Source organism: Chiloscyllium plagiosum, unplaced genomic scaffold, assembly GCF_037043375.1.
Source record: "Chiloscyllium plagiosum isolate Xiang-an unplaced genomic scaffold, Cpla_swu_hap1 HiC_scaffold_31, whole genome shotgun sequence".
NCBI lineage: Eukaryota > Metazoa > Chordata > Chondrichthyes > Orectolobiformes > Hemiscylliidae > Chiloscyllium > Chiloscyllium plagiosum.
Window position 1 is genome coordinate 4350817 of NW_028270169.1, and position 26366 is coordinate 4377182.

Sequence of the window (26366 nt, forward strand, 5' to 3'; positions counted from 1 at the left end):
CCTGACACTTGGAAGTGACTGACACACTTTGTTTTCGGATGCCCTTTGTGGAATGGTTCTTTTTAATTTTCCCTTAAAGCGGAAGTCATGGATCATCATAGATTAATTGAACATATTTTTCCTTTGAGTGGAATCCATGGAGCAATATGCTTTTTTTGAAAATATTAAGAAGTATTTTTTGCATGTGTCTAAAAATGGTGCATTCCTAACACCTTGCAATGTTTTACATCTACATATGCATGCTGCTTTCCTTACGCCCACGATATTCTTTCTCTGGTAGTGCTTGGCCTCCTTTACCCACTCCCCACTCTTTGTGCCTGCGCTCCGCTTGTGCCGCCTCACCGATGCGGAGCGCTCGCCCGAAGGCGCGGTGCCCGGCACTACGGGCTTTGTTGCCTTTTTTTTTAAAACACACACCGCCGTGCGGTTCCACCCGGGGAGGGGCGCGTATCCTTCCGCACGCACATGCGCGGAACGCCATGCCACGGCAGAGTGGAGGCCTTGGGGGTGGGCGTGAGGGAGGGGAAGTAGTTCGGTAGTCGCTTCACCACATGGCGGCGCGCAATGTGAGAGTGTGTGTGTGTGTGAGTGAGGGAGGGAGTGAGTGAGGGAGGAGGCGCTGGGACAGCGGAGCCCGGAACTATACCCTGTCCGTCCGCCATTTTGGCAGCTGCTCGGCGGCGGGTGCGAGTGGGCGAACGAGCTTCGTGTGTCAGCGGCTTGGCTGCTTCCTGAAGACGGCGGTCGCTCCCTCCGCGTCTGCTACTCGACTTCGCCTCGCCCTCTCTCTTTCCCCACACCCCCCACCCCACTCCACTCCACTCCTCGAACCACTCTCCTCCGTCTTCGGGCTTTCCTTTTTAAGCCTGGGAAGGAAAAACAAAACGAAAAGCTCGTTATTATTTTTCTCTCTTCCCGGAACCTCTGCGCCCTTCGATCGCCTATCACCGCCCTCCCCGCCCCCCCCCATTCCTCCTCCTCCTCCTCCCCATCCCACCTAGACGGAAAGAAAGAAGCCCCCTCCGATTAGAAGCCGCCGGCGATATTTATTTTTTTTAAAAAAGGTAATCCTCCTCCTCGCCGTCCATCGAGCGGTTCAGCTCCCCCGCCGGAGAACATGGAGGACCGTGAGGACCTCGTCTACCAAGCCAAGCTGGCCGAGCAGGCTGAGCGCTACGACGGTGAGAGGTGTTCCTTGTTGTGAGGGGACTTGAGGGGGGTTTTCTTGAAGGGGGGGGGGTATGTTCTAGGCATGTCTCTTCTCCCCCGTTTGAATGATTGGGGCCCGGGGCGGGGGGTTTCTCCCTCCCGCCCCCTCCTCACCCTCTCCCTCTCCGCGGCCGCCGGCTTCACAAAATGGCGCCCAGCGGCCGCTCGGTGCCCGCGCGCTCCCCTCCCCTCACACACACCCTCACACACACCCTCACACACCCAACACCGGCTCAAGATTAACAAACATTAACCCCCAATCCTGGGAGGGCGGGGGTGGTGACGCTGCTCCAGAGCGGGCACGGAAAGATCCCAGCCGTCTTTTCAATTCTCACCGACCCCTCCCTTTCCCATCAGGGAGAGAGGTGCGTCTGCTGTACAGAAGTCTCCCCCCCCCCCCCCACCCCCACCCTCTCTCCCCCCCCACCCCCACCCTCTCTCCCCCCCCACCCCCACCCTCTCTCCCCCCCCCACCCTCTCTCCCCCCCCACCCTCTCTCCCCCCCCCCACCCTCTCTCCCCCCCCCACCCTCTCTCCCCCCCCACCCTCTCTCCCCCCCCACCCTCTCTCCCCCCCCCACCCTCTCTCCCCCCCCCACCCTCTCTCCCCCCCCCACCCTCTCTCCCCCCCCCACCCTCTCTCCCCCCCCCACCCTCTCTCCCCCCCCCACCCTCTCTCCCCCCCCCACCCTCTCTCCCCCCCCCACCCTCTCTCCCCCCCCCACCCTCTCTCCCCCCCCCACCCTCTCTCCCCCCCCCACCCTCTCTCCCCCCCCCACCCTCTCTCCCCCCCCCACCCTCTCTCCCCCCCCCACCCTCTCTCTCCCCCCCACCCTCTCTCCCCCCCCCAACCCCCGCTCCCCCCCCCAACCCCCGCTCCCCCCCCAACCCCCGCTCCCTCCCTCCCCCCCCCAACCCCCGCTCCCTCCCTCCCTCCCCCCCCAACCCCCGCTCCCTCCCTCCCTCCCCCCCCCAACCCCCGCTCCCTCCCTCCCTCCCCCCCCCAACCCCCGCTCCCTCTCTCCCTCCCCCCCCCAACCCCCGCTCCCCCCTCACCCCCAGCTCCCCCCCAACCCCCGCTCCCCCCCACCCCCCCCAACCCCCGCTCCCTCCCACCCCCCCCAACCCCCGCTCCCTCCCACCCCCCCCAACCCCCGCTCCCTCCCACCCCCCCCAACCCCCGCTCCCTCCCACCCCCCCCAACCCCCGCTCCCTCCCACCCCCCCCAACCCCCGCTCCCCCCTCCCCCCCCACCCCACCCCCCGATCCCTCCCTCCCCCCACCCCACCCCCCGATCCCTCCCTCCCCCCACCCCACCCCCCGATCCCTCCCTCCCCCCACCCCACCCCCCGATCCCTCCCTCCCTCCCACCCCACCCCCCGATCCCTCCCTCCCCCCACCCCACCCCCCGATCCCACCCCACCCCCCGATCCCTCCCTCCCCCCACCCCACCCCCCGATCCCTCCCTCCCTCCCACCCCACCCCCCGATCCCTCCCCCCCACCCCCCGATCCCTCCCTCCCCCCCCACCCCACCCCCGATCCCTCCCTCCCCCCCCCACCCCACCCCCGATCCCTCCCTCCCCCCCCACCCCACCCCCGATCCCTCCCTCCCCCCCCACCCCACCCCCGATCCCTCCCTCCCCCCCACCCCACCCCCGATCCCTCCCTCCCCCCCCACCCCACCCCCCGATCCCTCCCTCCGCCCCACCCCACCCCCGATCCCTCCCTCCACCCCACCCCACCCCCGATCCCTCCCTCCCCCCCAACCCCCACCCCCCGATCCTTCCCTCCCTCCCCCCCCCACCCCCCGATCCTTCCCTCCCACCCCCCCAGCCCACCCCTCGATCCTTCCCTCCCTTCCCCCCCCCCACCCCCCGATCCTTCCCTCCCTCCCCCCAACCCCCGCTCCCCACACCCCCCCGCTCCCTCCCCCCCACCCCACCCCCCGATCACTCCCTCCCCCCGATCCCTCCCTCCCCCCCACCCCACCCCCCGATCCCTCCCTCCCCCCCACCCCACCCCCCGATCCCTCCCTCCCCCCCCACCCCACCCCCCGATCCCTCCCTCGCCCCGCCCACCCCACCCCCCGATCCCTCCCTCCCCCCCACCCCACCCCCCGATCCCTCCCTCCCCCCCACCCCACCCCCCGATCCCTCCCTCCCCCCCCACCCCACCCCCGATCCCTCCCTCCCCCCCCACCCCCCGATCCTTCCCTCCCTCCCCCCCACCCCCGATCCTTCCCTCCCTCCCCCCCCACCCCCACCCCCCGATCCCTCCCACCCCCACCCCCCGATCCTTCCCTCCCTCCCTCCCCCCACCCCCCGATCCTACCCTCCCTCCCCCCCGATCACTCCCTCCCCCCACCTCCCGATCCCTCCCTCCCTCCCCCCACCTCCCGATCCCTCCCTCCCTCCCCCCACCTCCCGATCCCTCCCTCCCTCCCCCCACCTCCCGATCCCTCCCACCCTCCCCCCACCTCCCGATCCCTCCCCCCACCTCCCGATCCCTCCCCCCACCTCCCGATCCCTCCCTCCCTCCCCCCACCTCCCGATCCCTCCCTCCCTCCCCCCACCTCCCGATCCCTCCCTCCCTCCCCCCACCTCCCGATCCCTCCCTCCCTCCCCCCACCTCCCGATCCCTCCCTCCCTCCCCCCACCTCCCGATCCCTCCCTCCCTCCCCCCACCTCCCGATCCCTCCCTCCCTCCCCCCACCTCCCGATCCCTCCCTCCCTCCCCCCACCTCCCGATCCCTCCCTCCCTCCCCCCACCTCCCGATCCCTCCCTCCCTCCCCCCACCTCCCGATCCCTCCCTCCCTCCCCCCACCTCCCGATCCCTCCCTCCCTCCCCCCACCTCCCGATCCCTCCCTCCCTCCCCCCACCTCCCGATCCCTCCCTCCCTCCCCCCACCTCCCGATCCCTCCCTCCCTCCCCCCACCTCCCGATCCCTCCCTCCCTCCCCCCACCTCCCGATCCCTCCCTCCCTCCCCCCACCTCCCGATCCCTCCCTCCCTCCCCCCACCTCCCGATCCCTCCCTCCCTCCCCCCACCTCCCGATCCCTCCCTCCCTCCCCCCACCTCCCGATCCCTCCCTCCCTCCCCCCACCTCCCGATCCCTCCCTCCCTCCCCCCACCTCCCGATCCCTCCCTCCCTCCCCCCAACTCCCGATCCCTCCCTCCCTCCCCCCACCCCACCCCCCGATCCCTCCCTCCCTCCCCCCACCCCACCCCCCGATCCCTCCCTCCCCCCCCCACCCCACCCCCCGATCCCTCCCTCCCCCCCACCCCACCCCCCGATCCCTCCCTCCCCCCACCCCCACCCCCTGATCCTTCCCTCCCTCCCCCCCCGATCCTACCCTCCCTCCCCCCACCTCCCGATCCCTCCCTCCCTCCCCCCACCTCCCGATCCCTCCCTCCCTCCCCCCACCTCCCGATCCCTCCCTCCCTCCCCCCACCTCCCGATCCCTCCCTCCCTCCCCCCACCTCCCGATCCCTCCCTCCCTCCCCCCACCTCCCGATCCCTCCCTCCCTCCCCCCACCTCCCGATCCCTCCCTCCCTCCCCCCACCTCCCGATCCCTCCCTCCCTCCCTCCCCCCACCTCCCGATCCCTCCCTCCCTCCCCCCACCTCCCGATCCCTCACTCCCTCCCTCCCCCCACCTCCCGATCCCTCACTCCCTCCCCCCTCCCCCCACCTCCCGATCCCTCCCTCCCTCCCCCCTCCCCCCACCTCCCGATCCCTCCCCCCTCCCCCCACCTCCCGATCCCTCCCTCCCTCCCCCCACCTCCCGATCCCTCCCTCCCTCCCCCCACCTCCCGATCCCCCCCCTTCTCCCTCCCCCCCTTCTCCCGATCCCCCCCTTCTCCCGATCCCCCCCTTCTCCCGATCCCCCCCTTCTCCCGATCCCCCCCTTCTCCCGATCCCCCCCTTCTCCCGATCCCCCCCTTCTCCCGATCCCCCCCTTCTCCCGATCCCCCCCTTCTCCCGATCCCCCCCTTCTCCCGATCCCCCCCTTCTCCCGATCCCCCCCTTCTCCCGATCCCCCCCCTTCTCCCTCCCCCCCTTCTCCCTCCCCCCCTTCTCCCTCCCCCCCTTCTCCCTCCCCCCCCTTCTCCCTCCCCCCCCCTTCTCCCTCCCCCCCCCTTCTCCCTCCCCCCCTTCTCCCTCCCCCCCCTTCTCCCTCCCCCCCCTTCTCCCTCCCCCCCCTTCTCCCTCCCCCCCCTTCTCCCTCCCCCCCCTTCTCCCTCCCCCCCCTTCTCCCTCCCCCCCCCTTTCTCCCTCCCCCCCCCTTTCTCCCTCCCCCCCCCTTTCTCCCTCCCCCCCCCTTTCTCCCTCCCCCCCCCTTTCTCCCTCCCCCCCCCTTTCTCCCTCCCCCCCCCTTTCTCCCTCCCCCCCCCTTTCTCCCTCCCCCCCCCTTTCTCCCTCCCCCCCCCTTTCTCCCTCCCCCCCCTTTCTCCCTCCCCCCCCCTTTCTCCCTCCCCCCCCCTTTCTCCCCCCCCCCCTTTCTCCCCCCCCCCCCTTTCTCCCTCCCCCCCCTTTCTCCCTCCCCCCTCCCCCTTTCTCCCTCCCCCCTCCCCCTTTCTCCCTCCCCCCTCCCCCTTTCTCCCTCCCCCCTCCCCCTTTCTCCCTCCCCCCCCCCCCCTTTCTCCCTCCCCCCCCCCCCCTTTCTCCTCTCTCTCCCCCCCCCCCCCCCCCCCCCCTTCTGAAGGTTGAATCTTTCCTCCTCTCTCCTCCCCCCACCCCGCCAACTAAAGATAAAGCACCGATTTGTAGAACTGTATTGAGCTGCTTCCTCAATGTTTGGGCAGGAAGAGAGAGAGAGAGTCGGGTTAATGAATGGCGGTATATGTCTTTTCACCTCCCGACCGAATCCCACTGATTTTAACTTAGAAAATGAATGCGGTGGAATGTAGATCTGAAGGTTTAGCGCCCAGAGAATGGGCAAAACCTCCATTTTAATTCATATCTATGCCTCACATAAATTAGAATTTTGATTTGAAATAAATTGGGATATTTAATCTTTGTGTATAATGTAAGAGTTAAACTACACAATGGGATTAAGGACGATCCTTTCCTCGTTCTGCCTAGGCGGAAGTTGCGGGTCACCCTTGGCGCACACATGCTGTGAAATAAGGCGGGATGGAGGCCAGAAATTCTTTTTCTCAAATCCAGTTTCTGCAGAGGGTTTTTTTTGTCCCTAATCAGGGTTTCTGGGATTTTTATCTCAAGGTTTTGTGAGCTATTTATTTTGGTGATTGCAGCCTACTGAAAAGTCTGTTCTGCAGTTGCAAATCTTGGACGTGGGGTCAGGAGTTGTTAAATTCGTTTTTCCAATTTAACATTAAGCTAAATATAGGCTATTATGCAAATAGGATATTATTTTTGATGCTATTCACCATCTCCATTGCTCACAATAGGAATCATTTTATTTATCCAAAGTGGTTATCTGGCCTGTTAATAATTGAGGAAAGGTGTGCAATTCTTGACATTTTAAATTCAGGTCCCTTCAGCTAACTAACTAATTACTATAAATTTGATCAACTTACCAGATAATTTGTCTGGTATGTGAGTAGGTTTTTTTTGGAGGAAGGGGCTGTTTCTTCGCAAGTATCATGGAGATTTTAATTGCTTATTTACTGCATTTATGATGTGACGTTTTAAACTTTTGCAGTATCTGCATGGTTTATTGCAATTTCAAAATTAACTATGGATGGGATCTTTTATAAAAAGTGACAAGACCTTTGCCTTGTAACTTCATTTTGAGTGCAAATCTGCTGGATTGTAGTTGGAGTTAACAGACTCCGTGAAGCTAGATTCACATATTCATACTGAAGGAGGGAGGTGAGGTGCATTGTTCTCAATTTTTCGCTAGGTCTGCTGGTTGTTGGTAGAAATGCACTGTAGTCTTTGCCATTACTGACTTAATTATGCTGCATGAGTGGCAGCGAGTCCAAATGTATCTTCCAAGCAGGCCACTGGTACAATGGCCAGGAGGTGGAATCGGTTTAAGATTCTTAGTAAATATTCTGATTCCATCAGAATGTATATCTAAACAGTTAAGTACTTCACATCTTGGTGCATTATGCTGACTAGACTAATAAGATTGTAATGCTTTAGATATGATCTTATTGTGTATTCAGGACTAAAGGATGTCTTTACCTATGAATGTGTTTACACTTTGATCTTTTTAACAGAATGAGTGGCTTTTTTCCCCCAGCAGAAATCCTCTAACCGTGGGGCATTTTTGCACTTTTTCTTGCTGAACTTCCAAACTAAATTCAGGCCTTACTTCCACTGTCAGACAGCCTGCAGTTTGTTTCTGACACTAAAATGTTTCCTGTAAATAGTTGTCATAGATCTAGGTTGAATAACCTGTGTGAAATGATCGGAAACAGAACTAGGACAATTGTATGGTAAACTCATTTCTGCAACAAATAAAACTGATTTAAACAAGTCTCCCATGTCTTTTTTTTAATCTACAGTAGCAATAAAACTGTCACTGGGATATTGCTGTCAGTCTGTTTTTGAAAATTTTACATTTTGGAAGATTCGGTAGTTAAAATATTAATGTTGCATAATATGACATTTTCATACACATCAGGAAGATGAAGTATATGAACTCTGTAATTAACCCTGTTTGTTGGTCCATGAACCAGCTGTTGTTTCAAGTGTAACTGAAGTTGAAACATGGAATGGAATGTTAAATTTTTGTGCAAGAATTTCTTGAGTACCTCTTAGAAAGGTCTATACTGATTGGTTCAAATGTTTTATATAGGCTCTTTAATTTAATGGCTGTTGTAACATTCCAGTTCCATTTGTCTACTCATTTTCTTTGTTCTGATTATGCTCCATGCATTTTACCGGTCCAGTTGTCCTCATCCGAGGCCATTTAGAAGGTGTGAACATTGATTGGCAGATGGAGAAAGTAAGGACTGCAGATGCTGGAGATCAGAGCTGAAAATGTATTGCTGGAATAGCCCAGCAGGTCAGGCAGCATTCAAGAAGCAGGAGAATCGACGTTTCGGGCATGAGCCCTTCTTCAGGAATGGCAGATGTCTCAACGCATTGAAACGTACCACTAGCTGTGTGACTAAGACAGCTTCTACTGTGCTGCTCACTGTTCAGGGTGAGACCTCTGCAATTTTCATTCCTGTCATTGAATTAGTTGGTGCTTAGGAATACAGGTGTTCTTTGGAACACTTGACTGGATGTGTTTCTTGGATGGCATGGAACCTTACAACTGTAGAGTTTTAAAAATGCTTATTTACTTATACATTGGTAGACAAGCAGCCACATCCTTTTGATTCATTGCTCATTAAAGGCCTGATCCTGAGTCATTTAAGTCCATATGCTGCACTTCCTAGAGTCATAGGTCACAATCAGAAAGCTACATTGCCATTGGGTGCATGGAAGCAGCTTCTAACTAGGTTCAGCTAAATAAGTACATGATGGAATTTCAAAGTTGGTCCCATTCATTAGTTGATCATCCAACTCGATAGCCTGTTCTGTTTTTTTCCCTATATTCTTTGATTCCTTTAACCCCAAGTGCTATATCCATCTCCTTGAAATCATAGTGTTTTGACCTTGACTGCTTTCTGCGGTAACAAATTCTACAAGTTCACAACTCAATTTTTTTTCCATCTATGTCCTAAATGGATTACTGATGTGTTTAGTTTGCAACTCTTGAGATCAAGACTCCTATCATTTGAGAACATACTTCCTCCACCTAGCCTGGTTAGAATTTGAGGTTTCTGAGATCCTCCAATCTGAACTGTAGTGAATATAATCCTAACTAATTCACCTTCTATAGCAAGGTTATCTTCCCTCAGATGAGACCAAAACTGCACACAACATTTCAGGTGTAGTCTCACCAAAGCCATGTATAATTGCAGCAAGACAAGCTGCTCCTATACTCTATTACACTTGATATGAAGGCAAACAGTGACGACCTAGTGAACTTGCTTATGTTCAGCAATTGGTCTGTCAGGACACTGGATCTTGTTGCAGATTTCTTTCTCCCTATTCATAACCATTCAAATATATAAAGTGTCACTGGCAAATAAACATCTTGAGCAAATCAGTGACCACTTCTTGGTCACTTAGAGGAATTGTGGTTCAGATTTTGGGAATGCCTCCTTTTATAATACCACTTGGCCAGGATAACCCCTTCCTTCAGGGTCTCATTCAGGTGATGGTGATGGTATTTCCAACCATATCACGGAGTGTTTGCCCACAGCAGGTTCTCGGGTCTGCAGCACGATGTAAACTGACATTGTTCTATCTGGTTACAATTCTCCCAACTGAACCAAGTTGACATTGGTGTTGCCTTTACCAATAAACCATCGGGGTGTTTTTAAAAAAAACATGAAGAAGCTATGGTATTAATGAAAAAGTCATAATCGGACATTCTAATTTAGTCATTAAGGTTTAATCTTTTGTAATTTTGCTTAAGAATGCAAATCTAATTTCAATATGGAATGGCTTCTTTAGGCTTAATTAAAACACTGCCACTTGTCAGATAAATGATCCAACTCATTTTAAAGTTTCATTGAAGGAAATGGTCTGAGGAACACTAGTGTTTGACCATCTCTCCTTGTAAATTATAAGTTTGTCTGCCTTCCTGCTTCATAGTCTTTGAATGTGATGTCATCCATGAAATTCATTTTTCCCAACTCCATGTTTTAATTTGTCTCGGTTTCAATGCCTGCCACAATGTGACTCCTATTAGTCATAAATGTCAACCTGTATCACTGACAAAAGTAATTTGTCCTTATCCTTCTTGGCCCCTTTGAAGTCTTTGAAATGATGTACTCTTTTTCCTTTATTGCATTTCCATTGTCATCCATTAAACTGTAGCCAGAGAATCTTCTATGATGGTTTTTTCAAGTCCCATATGTTTGGCTCAGATTTACCTTGGTGGTGCCCTTCTGACCGTGTCAGTGTCCACATTAACACTGACATGACTCAACTATAGCTCTCCACAATCTCTCTCCACTTCTCTTCCGCCATCATTCAATTGGCAGAATGCTTATTCAACATTATGTGCTGGATAAACCGAAATTTTTTCAGCTAATTGTTGGGAAGCCTGGTGATTGTCATCATATCCTCTTCTGCTGTTCTCACCGCCCCCCAAACCCCTGGAAAATCCCACTATCTGGCCCAAAGATAGGGGTGCTGCCACAAGATTATTCTGTGCCTTATACAAGCTTTGAGGAGAAAGTGAGGTCTGCAGATGCTGGAGATCAGAGCTGAAAATGTGTTGCTGGAAAAGCGCAGCAGGTCAGGTAGCATCCAAGGAACAGGAGAATCGACGTTTCGGGCATAAGCCCTTCTTCAGGAATGATCGACGTTTCGGGCATAAGCCCTTCTTCAGGAATGATCGACGTTTCGGGCATAAGCCCTTCTTCAGGAATGATCGACGTTTCGGGCATAAGCCCTTCTTCAGGAATGGCTTATGCCCGAATGGCCTATGCTTTCATCACCATCAGGAATGAAGAAGGGCTTATGCCCGAAACGTCGATTCTCCTGTTCCTTGGATGCTGCCTGACCTGCTGCGCTTTTCCAGCAACACATTTTCAGCTTATACAAACTTGCCTGTTTCTATGTTTGGTATCTGTCCTTGGTAACACCCTTGTGTTACCTTGAGGCTGACTATTCCAAAGACATTCCTGGCCAGCTCCTGCCCTTATTTGCACAAAACTCTTTTCATCCATCACAGTTAGGCTTATGATTCACATAAATTCTTGATGAATGCCTTGATTATTAAATTCTCACTTGCTTTCAAATCCTCCCAAAGCCTCCCTTCTCTTATCCCTCTTTCTCATCCAGGTAAACAAGCCTCTGAACTGTAGCCTTCCAGTTCTAGTTTCTGATTTTAATTGCTGTACCAAAGGTACCTATGCTTTCATCACCATAAAGCTCTGAAATTCCATTGAAACCTTGATCTGTTACTCTTAAGGTGCTTCTTAAGGCCTTTTTTTTTTTTAAGAACTTATCACCCACCCTAATATTTATGTGGGTCATTCAGATTCTTCACACTTATGGGGGAATTTGTTGTAAGGTGTAATGCAAATACAATTTGATAAAATAATGGAATTTGCCAGTTTTGTAGTTAAATGGCTGTGATTGTCATCCATGTACCACTACTGCTTTAGGTGTGCACACTGGAATGCTGTACTTTGCTGAGTTTCCAAATCACATTTGAGTCATTGCAGTCCTTATTCATTGTTTCCTGTACCCTGCCAGTGCTTAATTTAATGAAACAATCTGGTCACCTTGCAGTTAAATATTTGTCACAACCTTTTAGACTTAAAAATACATTTGCAGACAATTAATTAGCTCCAGTGATTTAAATCTGACCTTGCCTGTAAAATAATGGGATGGATAATGCCACTTTTGCAGATGAATGTGAAGTGATAAGTGATGGGAGCCTGTGTTGTAATATTGTCACTGAACTAGCGATGCAGAGACCTAGAGAATGTTCTGGGGTCTGTTTGAATCCTACCCTGGCAGGTGTGATTTGAAATTTAAAAAATTGGGAATCAACAGTCTGAAACTATTGTCAATTGTAAAACAAAACCTGATCTGGTTCACTAATAATCTTCAGGCTAGGGAAAACTGATCTCCTTACCTGGCCTCATCTACACATGATACCAAATCCACAGCAAGGTGGTTGACACTTAACTTCCCAAAATGGCCTATGAAGTCTTTCGGTTGTCTTAACCACTCCCAAGTCTCGGTGAAGCAATGAAATGCCAGGCATCAGCAATGATGAACTCAACTCTGTTTACCCTGCTGACTTGGCATCATAGAATCCCTACAGTGTGGAAACAAGCCCTTCCGCCCAACAAATCCACGCCAACCCTCTGCAGAGTAACCTGCTCAGACCCATTCCCCTCCGTATTACTCGATATTTACCCCTGACTAATGCACCTCCCTGAACATTATGGGAAATTTAGTGTTGCCAAATCACCTAACCTGCACATCTTTGGATTCTCACCAATAGCTCTTCCAATTTTGCTCAGCTATCTCTCCACCTGGTAAATTTTCCCACCAAGCTGTGCACCATTCTGACTTAGTGCTGTTCCTTTACTGTCACAGCCAAACTTTTGGTGCTTCCTCCCTTAACAGTGTTACAATTGTGCCTACTTCAAATGGACTCTTGTTCAAATGTCAACTCGGGGTGGGCAAAAATGCTGACCTAGCCAACAGCACCCGCATAGTGTGTAAAAACATGCCCTTGTCCGCCCGTCTTGTTCCCACTCTTCATTGAGCATTTATTCTAATCTCATTTTCTAAAACTTGTATGCTATGATCATTCCAGTAAATATTGAGTTCCAGATATCCATCACCCTTTGCAGGAAAACACATTTTGATCTCAAATTCCTTATAAACTACCTGTTGCTGTCATTGCAACTGTGCCCCCTGGTTATTGGCCCATCTAATGAAAGGTATCTACTGTATCAATGACCTTTAGACTTTGTGCACCTCAGTCAGGTTCACCCCTTAGTCTTGTCTGGTCCAACTTAAATAGCTTCAGCTCCTCATTGCTGAATTATTGCAGCTCAGGCAACATTTTGGTGAATCTTCTCTGCAGTGACATCCTCCCTATAATGTGGAGATTAGAACTGCACATGGTACTCCAGCTATTGCCTAACTTCTTAACACCGCTCTATCATAACGTCTTGCTCTTGTATTCAATGTATTGACTAAGAAAGTCCAGGATCCCACATGCTACCATATCTACTTTTCTGGGCTGTGATCAAATTACAGCAACAGTACAGAAAACCTGTGCTCTAGAACTCATGAAATCACGTCCCTGCCCAATAAAAAGCCCAGCCTTTCCAGTGCAGTTACACCATCGAGAATTCTTAATTAGGCATGTGTCTCCAAGACCCATTATGGTGATAAATCCTGGGCCTAAAAGTCAGTGCCAATGCAGATCTTCATGTGCAGGTGTTGGAGTGGCTACAAATGTGATTTACATGGAAGACTCATCCCTGCAATTGAGTCAAAATCCTGGAACTCTGTCCTTAATAGCATCATATGTCTCCTACAACACATGACTATAGTGGTTCAAGCAGTAAGCTTGCCTTTTCCTCATGGGCAGATAGAGGTGGGCATGAAACACTCACCCAGCCTTCAATAACTGCATACCACAAATGAATATTTGGAAGCCTGAGGGTATCAAACTTGATTGTGTAGGTCACAACATTTGAAATGTGCAGAGGTAAATCTATTTAAGTCACTAGTGAGTTATCGGTGTTGCTGGCTGGCCAGCAAGCATTTGTGTCCCTAGTTGCCCTTGAAAAGATGGTGGTGGTAAGCTGCTGCCTTGAACAGCTGCAATCACCATGCTTTAGTTTGACCCATGTTGCTCTTAGAGGGAATTCCAGGATTTTGACCCAGTAAAGGTAAAGGAACAGTGATATATTTCCAAGTCATGATGGTGAATGGCTTGAAGGGGAACTTGCAGGGGGTGGTGTTCCCATGTATCTGCTGCCCTTGTCCTTGTAGATGGTCATGGGTTTGGAAAGTGCTGTCTGAGAATCTATAAATGATGAATTTATTCCTAAGACTTATAAATGTTTGCAATTGTAGGAAGATGTGGAATTGCATTGGTCCTGAGAAAGAAGGAATTGGTTTCTGCTTGAGGATAGTGGAAATGAATCGATAATAAGGCTGGTCAGAGGTCAAGGTGGCATCTGAAAGAGATGTAGAAGATTGAAAGGCGTGAACAGGATGAATAGAAAGCAGCTGTTCCCCTTAGTTGAAAGGTCAGCGACAAGGGTTCATAATTACACAGTTGTTTTGAAGATATTTGAGGAAAACCTTTTCACCCAGAGGATGGTTGGGTGTGGAATACACTGTATGGCGGGATAGTTGAGGTGGGGCAATTCAAATCTTTTAAAAACTACTTGGATGAGCACATGTATCATCACATTCAAGGTTATGGGCCCTAGTGTAGATAGTAGAATATTTTTGATGGTACAGTCTTGATGTATTGAATGATTCTGAGATATTGGATAGATTGACAGACAAGACGGTTCACTAATCTCCTTTAGATCATCCTTACCTGGCTTGACATAGTTGTGACTCTAAACCCACAGTGATGTGGTTGACTCAGCTGCCCTGTAGGCAATTAGTAGGGATGGGCAATACTATAAATGCTGACTTAGCTGGTGACACCCAAATCCCAAGAACAAATTTTTTTTTATAGTGTTTGGAGATTTACCTGCAATGATTCAACTTGTCCAAAAAACATTGGACCTTTAGTATTGAGGACATACAATCTGAACAAATAGAACAGTCAAGATAGGTTAATGCCAAAATAACTTAATGTTTTCTATGTGGACAGCAAAAACATTATTGCCTGTTATGCACTTATCAGATCTCAGAAATGTCTATTTGGTTGTCTTATTTACCACTTGGCTAATTTGCATATGGGACAGTTTAGCTCAGTTGTCTTGGACAGTTGGTTTGTGAAGCAGTGAGATGCTGACAGTAAGGATTTAATTCCTATTACTAGCTGATGTTACCTTGAAGGACTCCTGAATTTCTTCCTTTGCCTGAGATACGGTGGCCCTCAGGTTAAATCACTACTAGTCATGTTTCTGTCGTGAGAGAACTGCCCTATGGTATGGTAAGACTAGTGACTTGACATTTCCATGTTATGGATTTCAGCACTCTGCTCCAAAGACTGTCTTTGGGTGGACATGAAATTTAATTTAAAAAAAAAACTGTCCTTTCTCTCTCCTGATTGTAGATTTGTCATATAACTCAATATTTTTCTGAGCTCACAAAAATATCCCATATCCCCTTCTGATCTTTCCTGCTTCGTATCTGTCTTAATTTTGTATTCAGTGTGGCCTCATTTCCATAATCCTATTCCCAGCATTGTAGTGAATAACTTCTGCATCTTCTCCGTGATATTACTAATCCTTTTTTGTATGACACTAGGAATTGGATGTTAGTCCAAATGTTGTCCTGTATGAGATTATTAATAATTTTTTTTAAACTTCTGTTTCTAGAAGTTAGAATATTAGTCTGTTTTAAAACTCTCAAATTCTGCTCCCATCCTTAAAAATGAAGTCTGAGATTCTGTTGGTTTGAGGGGCTGAATGGCCTTTTACTGTGTAGTTCTTCTCAAAATGTATCACTTACTCGTTCTTCACATTTGTAACTGACATTTTTTGCCTAACATTAAACTTGTGTGTTATCTTGAAGTTAGTTGCATGAATTTCTAGCTGAAGTGGTTATTAAGCCAAATTATTTTTCTCCCTAATGACTAATTTGTTTGCTCATTTAGGTAAATGGGAATGAGGAATCCTCATTTTGTCAAAGCTTTGTGTTTACGTGCTGTATAACTCCATGACTCTGATTCTGCAAGGAGAAGGATTTTTTTTGCAAAGCAAGAGGGTCCTTTTGGGTAACAGTCAGATAGTTAAGGAGAAGGTGCTTTATCCTGAACTGTAGTTCACCATCTGAAAGTGAAGTACTGTTTTACTTAAGATGACCTGCTGAAGTATGGTGCTCACTAATTTTCATAACTTAGATGTTTATCTAATTTAACGTAGTAAATCTGAACATAATTTGTTTCGTTTTTCACCGAATGATGACTTGATCTGGCTTCAGAATGATTGCAGTCATATACCAATAAAGTATGCAAATATCTCATCCAAAGTGATAACCTTCCATCGTTTAAATAGGTAAACCATTGAGCCAACTGTTCTATGAATAAAATCCTGTGTTCATGTTGTAATTTGGGTAGGTTCTGGCAGATCATTGTGCTGTCTACCTTTGTCTGTTACGTCACTAATGTCTAAATAGGTTGGTGAACAATTGATGCTTCGGTTAAATGATTTTCATCTGCCACCACTGAAATTTAATTGGACTATCCATATAGTATGGCCACAAGAGCAGGTTAGAGGGTAGAATTTTGGAGCATGTAACTCCTCTCTTTTATCCCCAAAATCAATTCCACCATCCTTTAAGATGCAAGTCAGGAGTGTGATTTGAATATTTGCTTCGGTTATATTGCGCTCAAGCTCAACTCAATCAAGAACAAAGCAACCCATTTGAATGGCACCCATTTCGCACCACACTATACATTAACTTCCTCTATGTGCTTGGAGAACTCAGCAAGTGCACTTTGACAGTACCGTCCAAATCTGGGATCTCCTAGAGCCTAGAAAGACAAGAACAACAGACATGTGGGAACACTGCCACTTTCAAGCTCCACATGATCCTGACTTACTTTTTCACTGCTTGGCAAAAATGCTGCAACTGCCTTCCTAACAGCACTGAACATGTATCTAAATGGACTGCAGGGATTCAAGAAAATGACTTATGACTGCATTCTCAAGAGCATTTGGGCATGGACAACAAATGCTGGCCTTACCTGTGGCTGCCACATCTCAAAGATTAAAATGATAAAGTAAACAACATTAGTCTTTGGAGGCCACCACATTATGCTGTTTTCTCTAAATGGTTTCCTAATATCCTTTAGGAAAAGAACTCTGTCCTTACCTGGTCTTCCCTATATATGACTCCACTGCCCTTAGTCAGGGTAGGCAATGAGTGTAACCTAATCAGCGATATCTGCAATATGCTCCTCGGATGCTGCCTGATCTGCTGTGTTTTTCCAGCACCACTCTAATCTAGACTCTGGTTTCCAGCATCTGCAGTCCTTGTTTTTACCTGTTCATTTCTCTGCAGAATACTGCCTGACCTGAATTTTTCAAGCACTGTTTACATTTCAGATTTACACAACTGTATTTGGAATTTGAACAAATCTAGTCTACTGAACTGAGCAGTTAGCAGGAGAATGTTTTCTATTCCAGCCAGTCCTAATTTTTAAAAATCCTTGCTGTGCTCTAAAATGAAACTTTTGTTAAATTTTGAATCTTTGATGGGTAATATGCTATGTATTCAAAACCCGATTAGTGGGTTATAATATTGTTTGCTTTCCTTTTGGGTAAAGGATATGCAGTGATGTGATTCTGTTTGCGGCATTTAAGTGTAGTTGTAAGTTAATGTGCAAAACCGAGCCAATTTCTCATTGTAAAAAGTGGAACTAATACATCTGGAAATTGGTCAGTCAGCCTCACTTAATTTCTGTGTGCAAACAGCTTGTGGTTATACCATAAGACATAGGAGTGGAAGTAAGGCCATTCGGCCCATCGAGTCCACTCCGCCATTCAATCATGGCTGATGGACATTTCAACTCCACTTACCCGCATTCTCCCTGTAGCCCTTAATTCCTTGTGACATCAAGAATTTATCAATTTCTGCCTTGAAGACATTTAGTGTCCCAGCCTCCACTGCACTCTTTTTGGTAATGAATTCCAGAGGCCCACCACTCTCTGGCTGAAGAAATATCTCCGCATTTCTGTTCTGAATTTACCCCCTCTAATTCTAAGGCTGTGTCCACGGGTCCTAGTCTCCTCGCCTAATGGAAACAATTTCCTAGCGTCCACCCTCTCCAAGCCATGTATTATCTTGTAAGTTTCTATTAGATCTCCCCTTAATCTTTTAAACTCCAATGAATACAATCCCAGGATCCTCGGCCGTTTTATCAGCTATAATCATTTGAAATCAGCCTCTTGTTCTTGCAGATAAATAATTTCAGTGTATTTTTAAAGGCAGAATTAACGTTTAAGCTGGAATGATTCAAAGTTTTTTTTCATTTTAGTATTTCAATTTGTCACTCCTATGGAATAGGGATGAATTGATTGGATTAATCCTGAAAAGTATATTTGAGCTGTTGGGGCCCATTGAGATCTGTTTTGTGTAAAGTTGCAAATATTTGCCTGACCTTTTTTTTAATCTAATAAAGCATAATAGATCCAAGATTTTTAGAGGTATCTATCAGTAAAAGAATTGAAATGCCTAACAGCTTTAAGTAATTTATGTTTGGCCACACAATTTAGTGTGGCTTGAAGAGAAGTCTTTAACATTGTTTCAATAATGTTATATTATCTATTCATGATAAAGAGCTTTGGCATAATAACTTGTAAACCTTCCATCTCAAGAGCCAGTGTAATGATGGATTATTAGCACAATAATCAAGGACAGGGTCATGTAGTTCTGGTACCAGCCATAGATGTTTATCTGAGAGCAAACTGTTCATGTCTTCGAGGAAACCTAAGTGGGTAAAGGGAGCAGGGAATTGGGAGAATGGTAGCCTGTCATCAGAAATGTGCAAAAGGTTATGTTGTAAAACTTGGAAGCTGGTAATGATTATTATATTTTGATCTTATTGAAAGCTTGAAAGCAATTGCAATGATTTCTGTAAGAACTGTTGACATTATTTAAAGTGTTAATTTTCTATATCTATTCGGAAAACTCTTAAACATTTTGTGTATCTTAATCCATTTTTCCTTTGATAAATTGTTTTCTAGGCAGAATATTAACTTAGATGGGGATCTTTAGTGGGAATAAAATGCAAAATGTGAGCAAGTGAGTCAGATCCTTCATTGTTGGGTTAAAATCCTGCATTTCACTGTCTAACGTATTTTTGGTATCTTCCACTGTTAATTGCAATAATTGAAATATGTCTAACACTCTAAGGCAGCTAAGGATGACAGTAAAATCCCAAAAAATGAAATTCTAACTGTAAACAGATACTGTTGGTATCTTGGTAGCATGTCAAGCGAATTGTTATTGCTTTTGTATCTAATATTTGAAAAGCTTGGAAATGCATCCCTTGTTTGGTCCGACCTCCGAAGTTCAGCCACCCTAAACCATTATGGTAGTGATGGGCCAATAAACCAAAACTGTATTGGACAAAAATTGCATCTCCATTTTTGATTAACTTGATATAGTAGTGTTTTTATGCAGTTCATCAGGCAAGTATTGAAAATCCAACTTGATCTCCTAAGGACGTGTGCTGTATCTATATATTTAAAACTGGGAGAGAAGTTGTGAAACTTGAAAGAGTTCAGAAAAGATTTAAAAAGATGTTGCCAGGCTTGGAGGATTTGAGCTATAGGGAGAGGCTGAACAGGCTGGGACTGTTTTCCATGGTGTCGGAAGCTGAGGGGTGAACTTGGGTTTACAAAATTGAGGGGCATAGATATGTTAAATAGGCAAAATCTTTTCCCTGGGGTGGGGGAGTCCAGAACTAAAGGGCATAGGTTTAGGGTGAGGGGGGAAAGATATAAAAGAGACCTAAGGGGCAACTTTTTCACACAGAGGGTGGTACGTGTATGGAATGAACTGCCAGAGGAAGTGGTGGAGGCGAGTACAATTGCAACATTTAAAAGGCGCCTGGATGGTAATGTGAATATGAAGGGTTTGGAGGGATATGGGCCGGGTGCTGGCAAGTGGGACTAGATTGGGTTGGGATATCTGGTCGGCATGGGACGGGTTAGAGCAAAGGGTCTGTTTGCCTGCTGTACATCTCTATGACTCTATGAAAGAGATGAAATCTTGAAAGTTAAATTTGAGGTGTTGGGAGTGGTCAGGGAGACATGGAATATTTCATGTATTAAAATTAGAAACTATTTGTTTTGATATTTTCAGTTGTTCTCATGGAAGTGGTGGCTGTTACCTTATGCTTGGGACCATTGTGTGTAAAGCTAAAATAAATGCCAACTATTTAATTGTGTAGCACATCACAGTTGAGCCAGGTATCAACCACAGTTATATTTTATGCAATAATGGCTGGATTGCAATTGAGACCAGCGCAATGAGGCTGTCTCAATGTTGCCTCAGCTGACTTGGCTTGCTCCACTTGTTAAAGATTGAGTTCTGTGTACTTGCCAGGCTACAGTATTGTGCCATATCTAATGTGAGGCTATTGTCAGATTGATTGAATAATCTCAGGAATTTTATTCTTGCTTACCATTGGCTGCTTAAGTATTATGATTCCTGTGACACTAATATTTGTAAGGACTTTTGATCTATTGCCTGCCTTTGAGGTGTATCATAGCATGTGTGTTTTATTTTTAAGGTGCTTCGTGGCACAGAGGTAGTATCCCTACCTCTGGACCAGAAGGATCAGGTTCAAATCCTACCTGTCAGTAAGGTCATAATGTCTCAAAAGATGATTAAACTGTTCAAAACTTGAAATTAGTTCTGATTTGTTTTCACTCCACTGGTTCCTCCAGAAACCAAGTACTGAATAAACCCTTGTGTTTTATGGTTTTCCAGTTAGCCAAATCTTACTTTGTATTCACTTGCATTATGCTCTTGATTTCTGTGTAACAGCTAACCTTTAAATGTATCTTATTAGGACTTATACACTTAATGGTAAGGTCCTAGGGAGTGTTGTTGAACAAAGAGACCTTGGAGTGCAGATTCATAGCTCCTTGAAAGTGGAGTCGCAGGTAGATAGGATAGTGAAGACGGCGTTTGGTATGCTTTCCTTTATTGGTCAGAGTATTGAGTACAGGAGTTGTTGGGAGGACATGTTGCAGCTGTACTGGGCATTTGTTAGGCCACTGTTGGAATATTGCGTGCAATTCTGGTCTCCTTCCTATCGGAACGATGTTGTGAAACTTGAAAGGGTCCAGAAAAGATCTACAAGGATGTTGCCAGGGTTGGAGGATTTGAGCGATAGCGAGAGGCTGAACAGGCTGGGGCTGTTTTCTCTGGACCGTCGGAGGCTGAGGAGTGACGTTATAAGAGGTTTACAAAATCGTGAGGGGCATAGATAGGGTAAATAGGCAAATTCTTTTCCCTGGGGTCGGGGAGTCCAGAATTAGAGGGCATAGGTTTAGGGTGAGAGGGGAAAGATATAAGAGACCTAAGGTACGTGTATGGAATGACCTGTCAGAGGATGTAGTGGAGGCTGGTACAATTGCAACATTTAAGAGGCATTTGGATGGGTATATGAATAGGAAGGGTTTGGAAGGATATGGGCCAGGTGCTGGCAGGTGGGACTAGATTGGATTGGGATATCTGGTCGGCATGGACAGGTTGGACCGAAGGGTCTGTTTCCATGCTGTACATCTCTGACTCTGAGTAGCTTGGCTCAATTATTCTGCAACCTTTCTGTATTCTGTCTGTTACATTCTCAAATAGCTTGCACTTGGTCTTAATAGTTGTTAATGCAGGTAATGGTGACTGTTCCCTCTTTTTATATTTGAGGTGGTTTTGCTAGCTTTGCTATTTTGTGTGATCCTTCACATTGTTTATTTTTGGTGAAGACTGAGTTAATAGCTGTGCCATTTTTAGGCCTGTTAATCATATTTGAAATATGGTTCACTTTGTTACTTGTAACCATTGGCTGGTACTGAACTCTAGGATTTCTGAAAAAAGACATCTTAAGACATCAAAAAGGAATTTTGGTCAGCATGGGCCAGTTTGGATCGAAGGGCTTGAGTCCATGCTGTATGGCTCTAACTTATTGAGGCAACTGGTCTTGCACTCAGGACGTTTTGCAAGAATGCCAATTAAAGGGGAAGTCAGCATTTGTATTGCATGAGAGGAGAGTACTGATCAGTTGGCAAGTGAACTCTGATAGAGATATTACCATGAAAAGTACAGCCATTAATATGGATTGCTAGGTAACTGCCAGGGCTGATATAAATTTTAAATTGGGCAAATTGAGTCTGGTGTGGGCATTGCCCTAATAAATGAACTGACAAGTGGCTGTTACCTATTTTTCATTGAAACAGTCATAGTGCATGTATAAGTTTTTTTTTCCCTTCAAGAAACAGGACACTGTGTATTAATGTGTAGCTTCCAGTACACACACACACCTGACTACCAGCCCAACTGATACCCCTAAATTAGTTGTCAGCATAATTATTTACATTTGGGATTATCCAGCAAATGTTCAATTGTGGAATTTATCAAATGCTGGGCACATGAGTTTTGCAAATGCAAGTTGCTTGGGTATGGTTAATATTTTGTTTGTTGCAAATATCCTGCAAGACCATGTCTAATCCACATCTTCAGAGATGCTATTACACACTTATGGGCATGTGGGACTTAAATCTGGACCTTCTGGCTCAGGCAGGAACACAACTACATTATGAGCCCTCTATCCCAAGAGCTATACTGATTGATACGATCTACCAGTCATTCGCATTCATAGGTGTATTCCACATAGCAGTGCCTATCCGAGTCAGTCTGTCAAACACATGGCACTCTTCTCGTACCAAATAAATGTTAATTTTTCCCTTGAATTTGTATTCTTGCTGCAAACATGCCAAGAGTTGAGTCTGGATGAGTGGTAGGTGAAAACTTCAATAAAACATCTTTTCTCAGCAATATGTCTGTTACTTGGCTGACGGATTTGTTGCAGTGGAATTAAGCCTAATAAAACAATCATCTGCAGTAGGTCAAATGTCATGACTAGTCTTATACAGCATGTTAGTTTCATGACCATTTGATACGAGGTTTGCTTAGTTATGGCACTAACCAGTTGAATGACAATGTTCTTTGCTCACCTGTCAGAAACTGGCACCAATTAGTTTTTTTGCTTCCTTCTGTCAGCAGACCTGTGCAGCTTATGATTTTGAGAAGTTTCACTTAAGTTTGTGCAGCAAGCACCAAAGGAACCAGCATCCACCTCTGTTTGCATGAGCAAAAGTAAAATTGAACAAATCATGATCACTAATATATATAATTTTAAGATCTGTGTGCAGGGTGCTCTTAATGATTCATTCCTTGTGTACAAAGCTGTTCCCAGACTTGCGTTAACTAGGATAGCTGTAGCAAATAGTTATTGATACCTTGACTACAACTTTTCATTTTTGATTGCTGGATCACCCAATCTGTCTAGGAGTGAACTGCATTTTGTTACCTTCTGTAGTTAGCTAGCAATCTCTGCACTCAACTGTGGCCACTTGGGCAAAACATTGATGTTGCCTATCCCAGCAAGAACTCACTGGCTTTAAAAGGACAATGTAAAAATCAAGAAAAGTATCAACTTCCTTATGACTTGCTTATGACTTCCTTATGAAAATGAGATTTTTTCCCCTGTATTACAATGGATGGGTCAAAAGTGAGGGAATTTCATCATGTCTTGGTCTAATGAGGGCTAATTGAAAGGTTTGAAATTTAAGAGAATGTAAAGTTCCTGTTGCATGTAAAAAGACTATTACTGCAGTTATCCTGCTAGTTGTCAACTGGGGAAGTTGAGCCCATATCAGGCAGTTAGTCTTCATCCTGGAGCAAGCAAATGCCTAGTGATTAAGCATTTGTTTTCAACGGTCACTTCCTTCCTCAACCTGAGCAATACTGTGTTTTAAGAATTGGTAAAAGCTTTAGCCTGCATGTACTCTGCTAGCTTGTACGAAGAATTGATTAACTCCTCTCTCTTTAGGGTCTTTGAAAAGTTAGATTTCCAAGTTGGTGACAGGATTTTGTGAATTGTGCATTTAGGAAACTGGAAGTGTATTGTTATTGTAAGACGCAAGGTGTGATCCAAATTTATCATTGCAGCTGGAAGAAAAGTTCAAAATTACCTCCAAAAGACAGGAGGATGAAAACTTTGTGACTGCCATTGAGAACCTTGCCATTGTATTTGCATTTGCAATGTGCTGAATTTGACACTGCACTTTCTATTGGTAAGCATGATGTGGCAGTACCAGTGTTGGACTGGGTGGACAAAGTTTAAAAATCATAAAATTGCTCTGAAAGCTTGTACTTTCAAATGAACCTGTTAGACTGTGTAACTTGGTGTTGTGATTTTTAACTTTCTAATGGTAAGTTTATACTAAATAATTTTGAGATGTTTACTTCCTGGATTTAAGTACTGGATTCGTATAGTTTGAAGTATGTGAAATTCTACTTACGAAGAACTAGTAGCATTTGTTGATTGTGCGGTACTGCAGTTACATTGTCTTTGTCTTCAGGATGTCAGTTTCAAATACCACTCTTTAATTCCATTCCCGGATTTTGCTTGCTTAATTGTTTCTTTTAATCAATTTTGAGAAGATTTAATTAGTGTAGGTAGGTTATAGTATCTACAGTCGAGCCATAGGCAAAGCAGTCAACGGTATGAGGGCAGCATGGTGACTCATTGGTTAGCACTGCTGCCTTACAGCGCCAGGGACCTGGGTTCGATTCCAGCCTTTGTGCAAACACCACACAAACAGTTGCCATTCTCCCAGTGACTGCATGGGTTTCCTCTGGGTGCTACGATTTCCTCCCACAGTCCAAAGATGTGCAGGTTACCTGAATTGGCCATGTTAAATTGACCATCATGCAGGTTAGGGGCATTACTTGGGTAGGCAAATGGATCTGTGGGTGGATTACTCTTTGGAGGGTAGATGTGGACATGTTGGGCCGAAGGGTCTGTTTTCACAGTGTAGGGTTTCTATGATAGAGCTGCTGTGATATCCTGAGCATTCATTTTTGTCAGAACATACGGCAAGTTCAGCTGATGCAGAAATGATGTGGCAGGAAGAGAATCTTCCAAGTTGACATTTAGAAAGAGATTACTGGATTTAGGTGGGATGAGATTTATCTTCAGATTACACTTTATTTTTATAAGTAGAATTCTAATCTAATTTCAAGGAGGTTCAACATAGTTTATTTTACTTCATGTACTGGAATTAAACCTGGTTAGTTTACTTCAGGTACTGGAGTTAAATCTGGTTGTTAGTGCAAGTCATCAGTCTTGAGATTTGGTTGTTACTTCAAACATGGCGCCATTAAAGTTTGGAACACGCTGCAAATAGCTATTGATACGACAACACTAAATTACTTATTTTAAAACTGAGTTTGATTTTTTTTTAAAGGTTAGTGGATATTGAGTGAAGGGTCAAAGTTATGTGGAGTTCTGTGCCACATCAAATATGATTTCATTTATATAGTGAAGCAGACAGAACGATGGAGGGAATAGATCGAGGTGACAGGGAGAAACTGTTCCCTGCAGTGGGCGGCATGGTGGCACAGTGGTTAGCATTGCTGCCTCACAGCGCCAGAGACACGGGTTCAATTCCCGCCTCAGGTGACTCTCTGTGGAGTTTGCACATTCTCCCCATGTCTGCGTGGATTTGCTCCGGGTGCTCCGGTTTCCTCCCACAGTCAAAAAATGTGCAGGTCAGGTGAATTGGCCATGCTAAATTGCCCGTAATGTTAGGTGAAGGGGTAAATGTAGGGGAATGGGTCTGGGTGAGTTGCGCTTCGGCGGGTCAGTGTGGACTTGTTGGGCCGAAGGGCCTGCTTCCACACTGCAAGTAATCTAATCTAATCAGACTTGAGGGGCCAAACTACCATCTGTTCCTAGAAACTTTTAGCTATTCACATTTCTGGAATTGAAGTGTGAACTGGAATTCCCTTTTTTTTGGAAATATAGCCATATTATAATTCAAGTTAGTTTCTTCAATAGATGTACTGTTTGACGTGTTTTGGTTTTCATGTGATGGGTAAAATGTCTTGAATCAGGCTCGTGGCTTATTGTTGATTGCACCTGTATTAATGCAGCCCAAAATCAGCATACTATTTACTTGACACACTGCATGTTGTCTTTGTTTTCTCTGCTCCTTTTAGCAGCCCAAAGCCAAATTGAATTTGAAGTTAGCTTTTGACAGGAACTATTAGAGCAGCTTGTTGAAATGAAACGTTGCTGGGTGTCTGAATTCAGTTTTCCTTTTGCAGGGACTGGTAAAATACAGGTTTGGAGCTGCAGTTGTACAGATCGCTGCATGTGTTGGGGTATGGCTGCTTTGTAGTTGATAAGGCTAAGGAGAAAATTCAGCAAGTCTCTGACTCTTGGTACATGCGAGTTCCTAGTGCTTGTGTATGCATGTGTATTGAATGTATTAACAGACTTATCTTCCCACTTAATGATTTTTAATAAAGATTTCAACTGTTGATGCCACATTTAATCAGCCTTCAATTAAAATGTGATGTCCTGGATCAATGCCATATTAGCGCTCACAGATTATAAAATACCAAGTCATTAAATTGATTCCTCAGGTGTGACATGAGATTGAAAATCCCAATAATCAAATTGATGTAAAACTTGTTCATATGGTAATGCCAGACAACCGATGACAATCTGTAGAATTCTATTGAAGGATGATTTTGAGAGCTTGCTGCTTGATTGTTTGATTCATGATTCATATGCTGAAACATCTCCTCCAGTTAGTCCAAATGTAGGAAACTGAGTACTAAAAAGAAGGCTGCATTGTATCTAATACAGTGCATTGATAAAGGAAAAATATACTGCATTAGCAAAAGACTTATTGTCTGG

At 46.7% G+C, this 26366-nt stretch overlaps 1 protein-coding gene across 2 annotated transcripts in view; it reads left to right on the plus strand.

The window, feature by feature from the left end:
- Positions 1-652: 652 nt before the first annotated feature.
- ywhae1 (tyrosine 3-monooxygenase/tryptophan 5-monooxygenase activation protein, epsilon polypeptide 1) overlaps positions 653-26366 on the plus strand; it is a 47748-nt gene continuing 22034 nt past the window's right edge. The window contains exon 1 of one of the 2 annotated variants that reach the window (XM_087977143.1): positions 653-1181. In XM_087977143.1, coding sequence (XP_087833269.1) covers positions 1118-1181 — 64 coding nt within the window. In that variant the 5' untranslated portion in view covers positions 653-1117. The remainder of the gene's footprint in view (positions 1182-26366) is intronic. The other variant, XM_087977142.1, reaches the window with a different exon arrangement.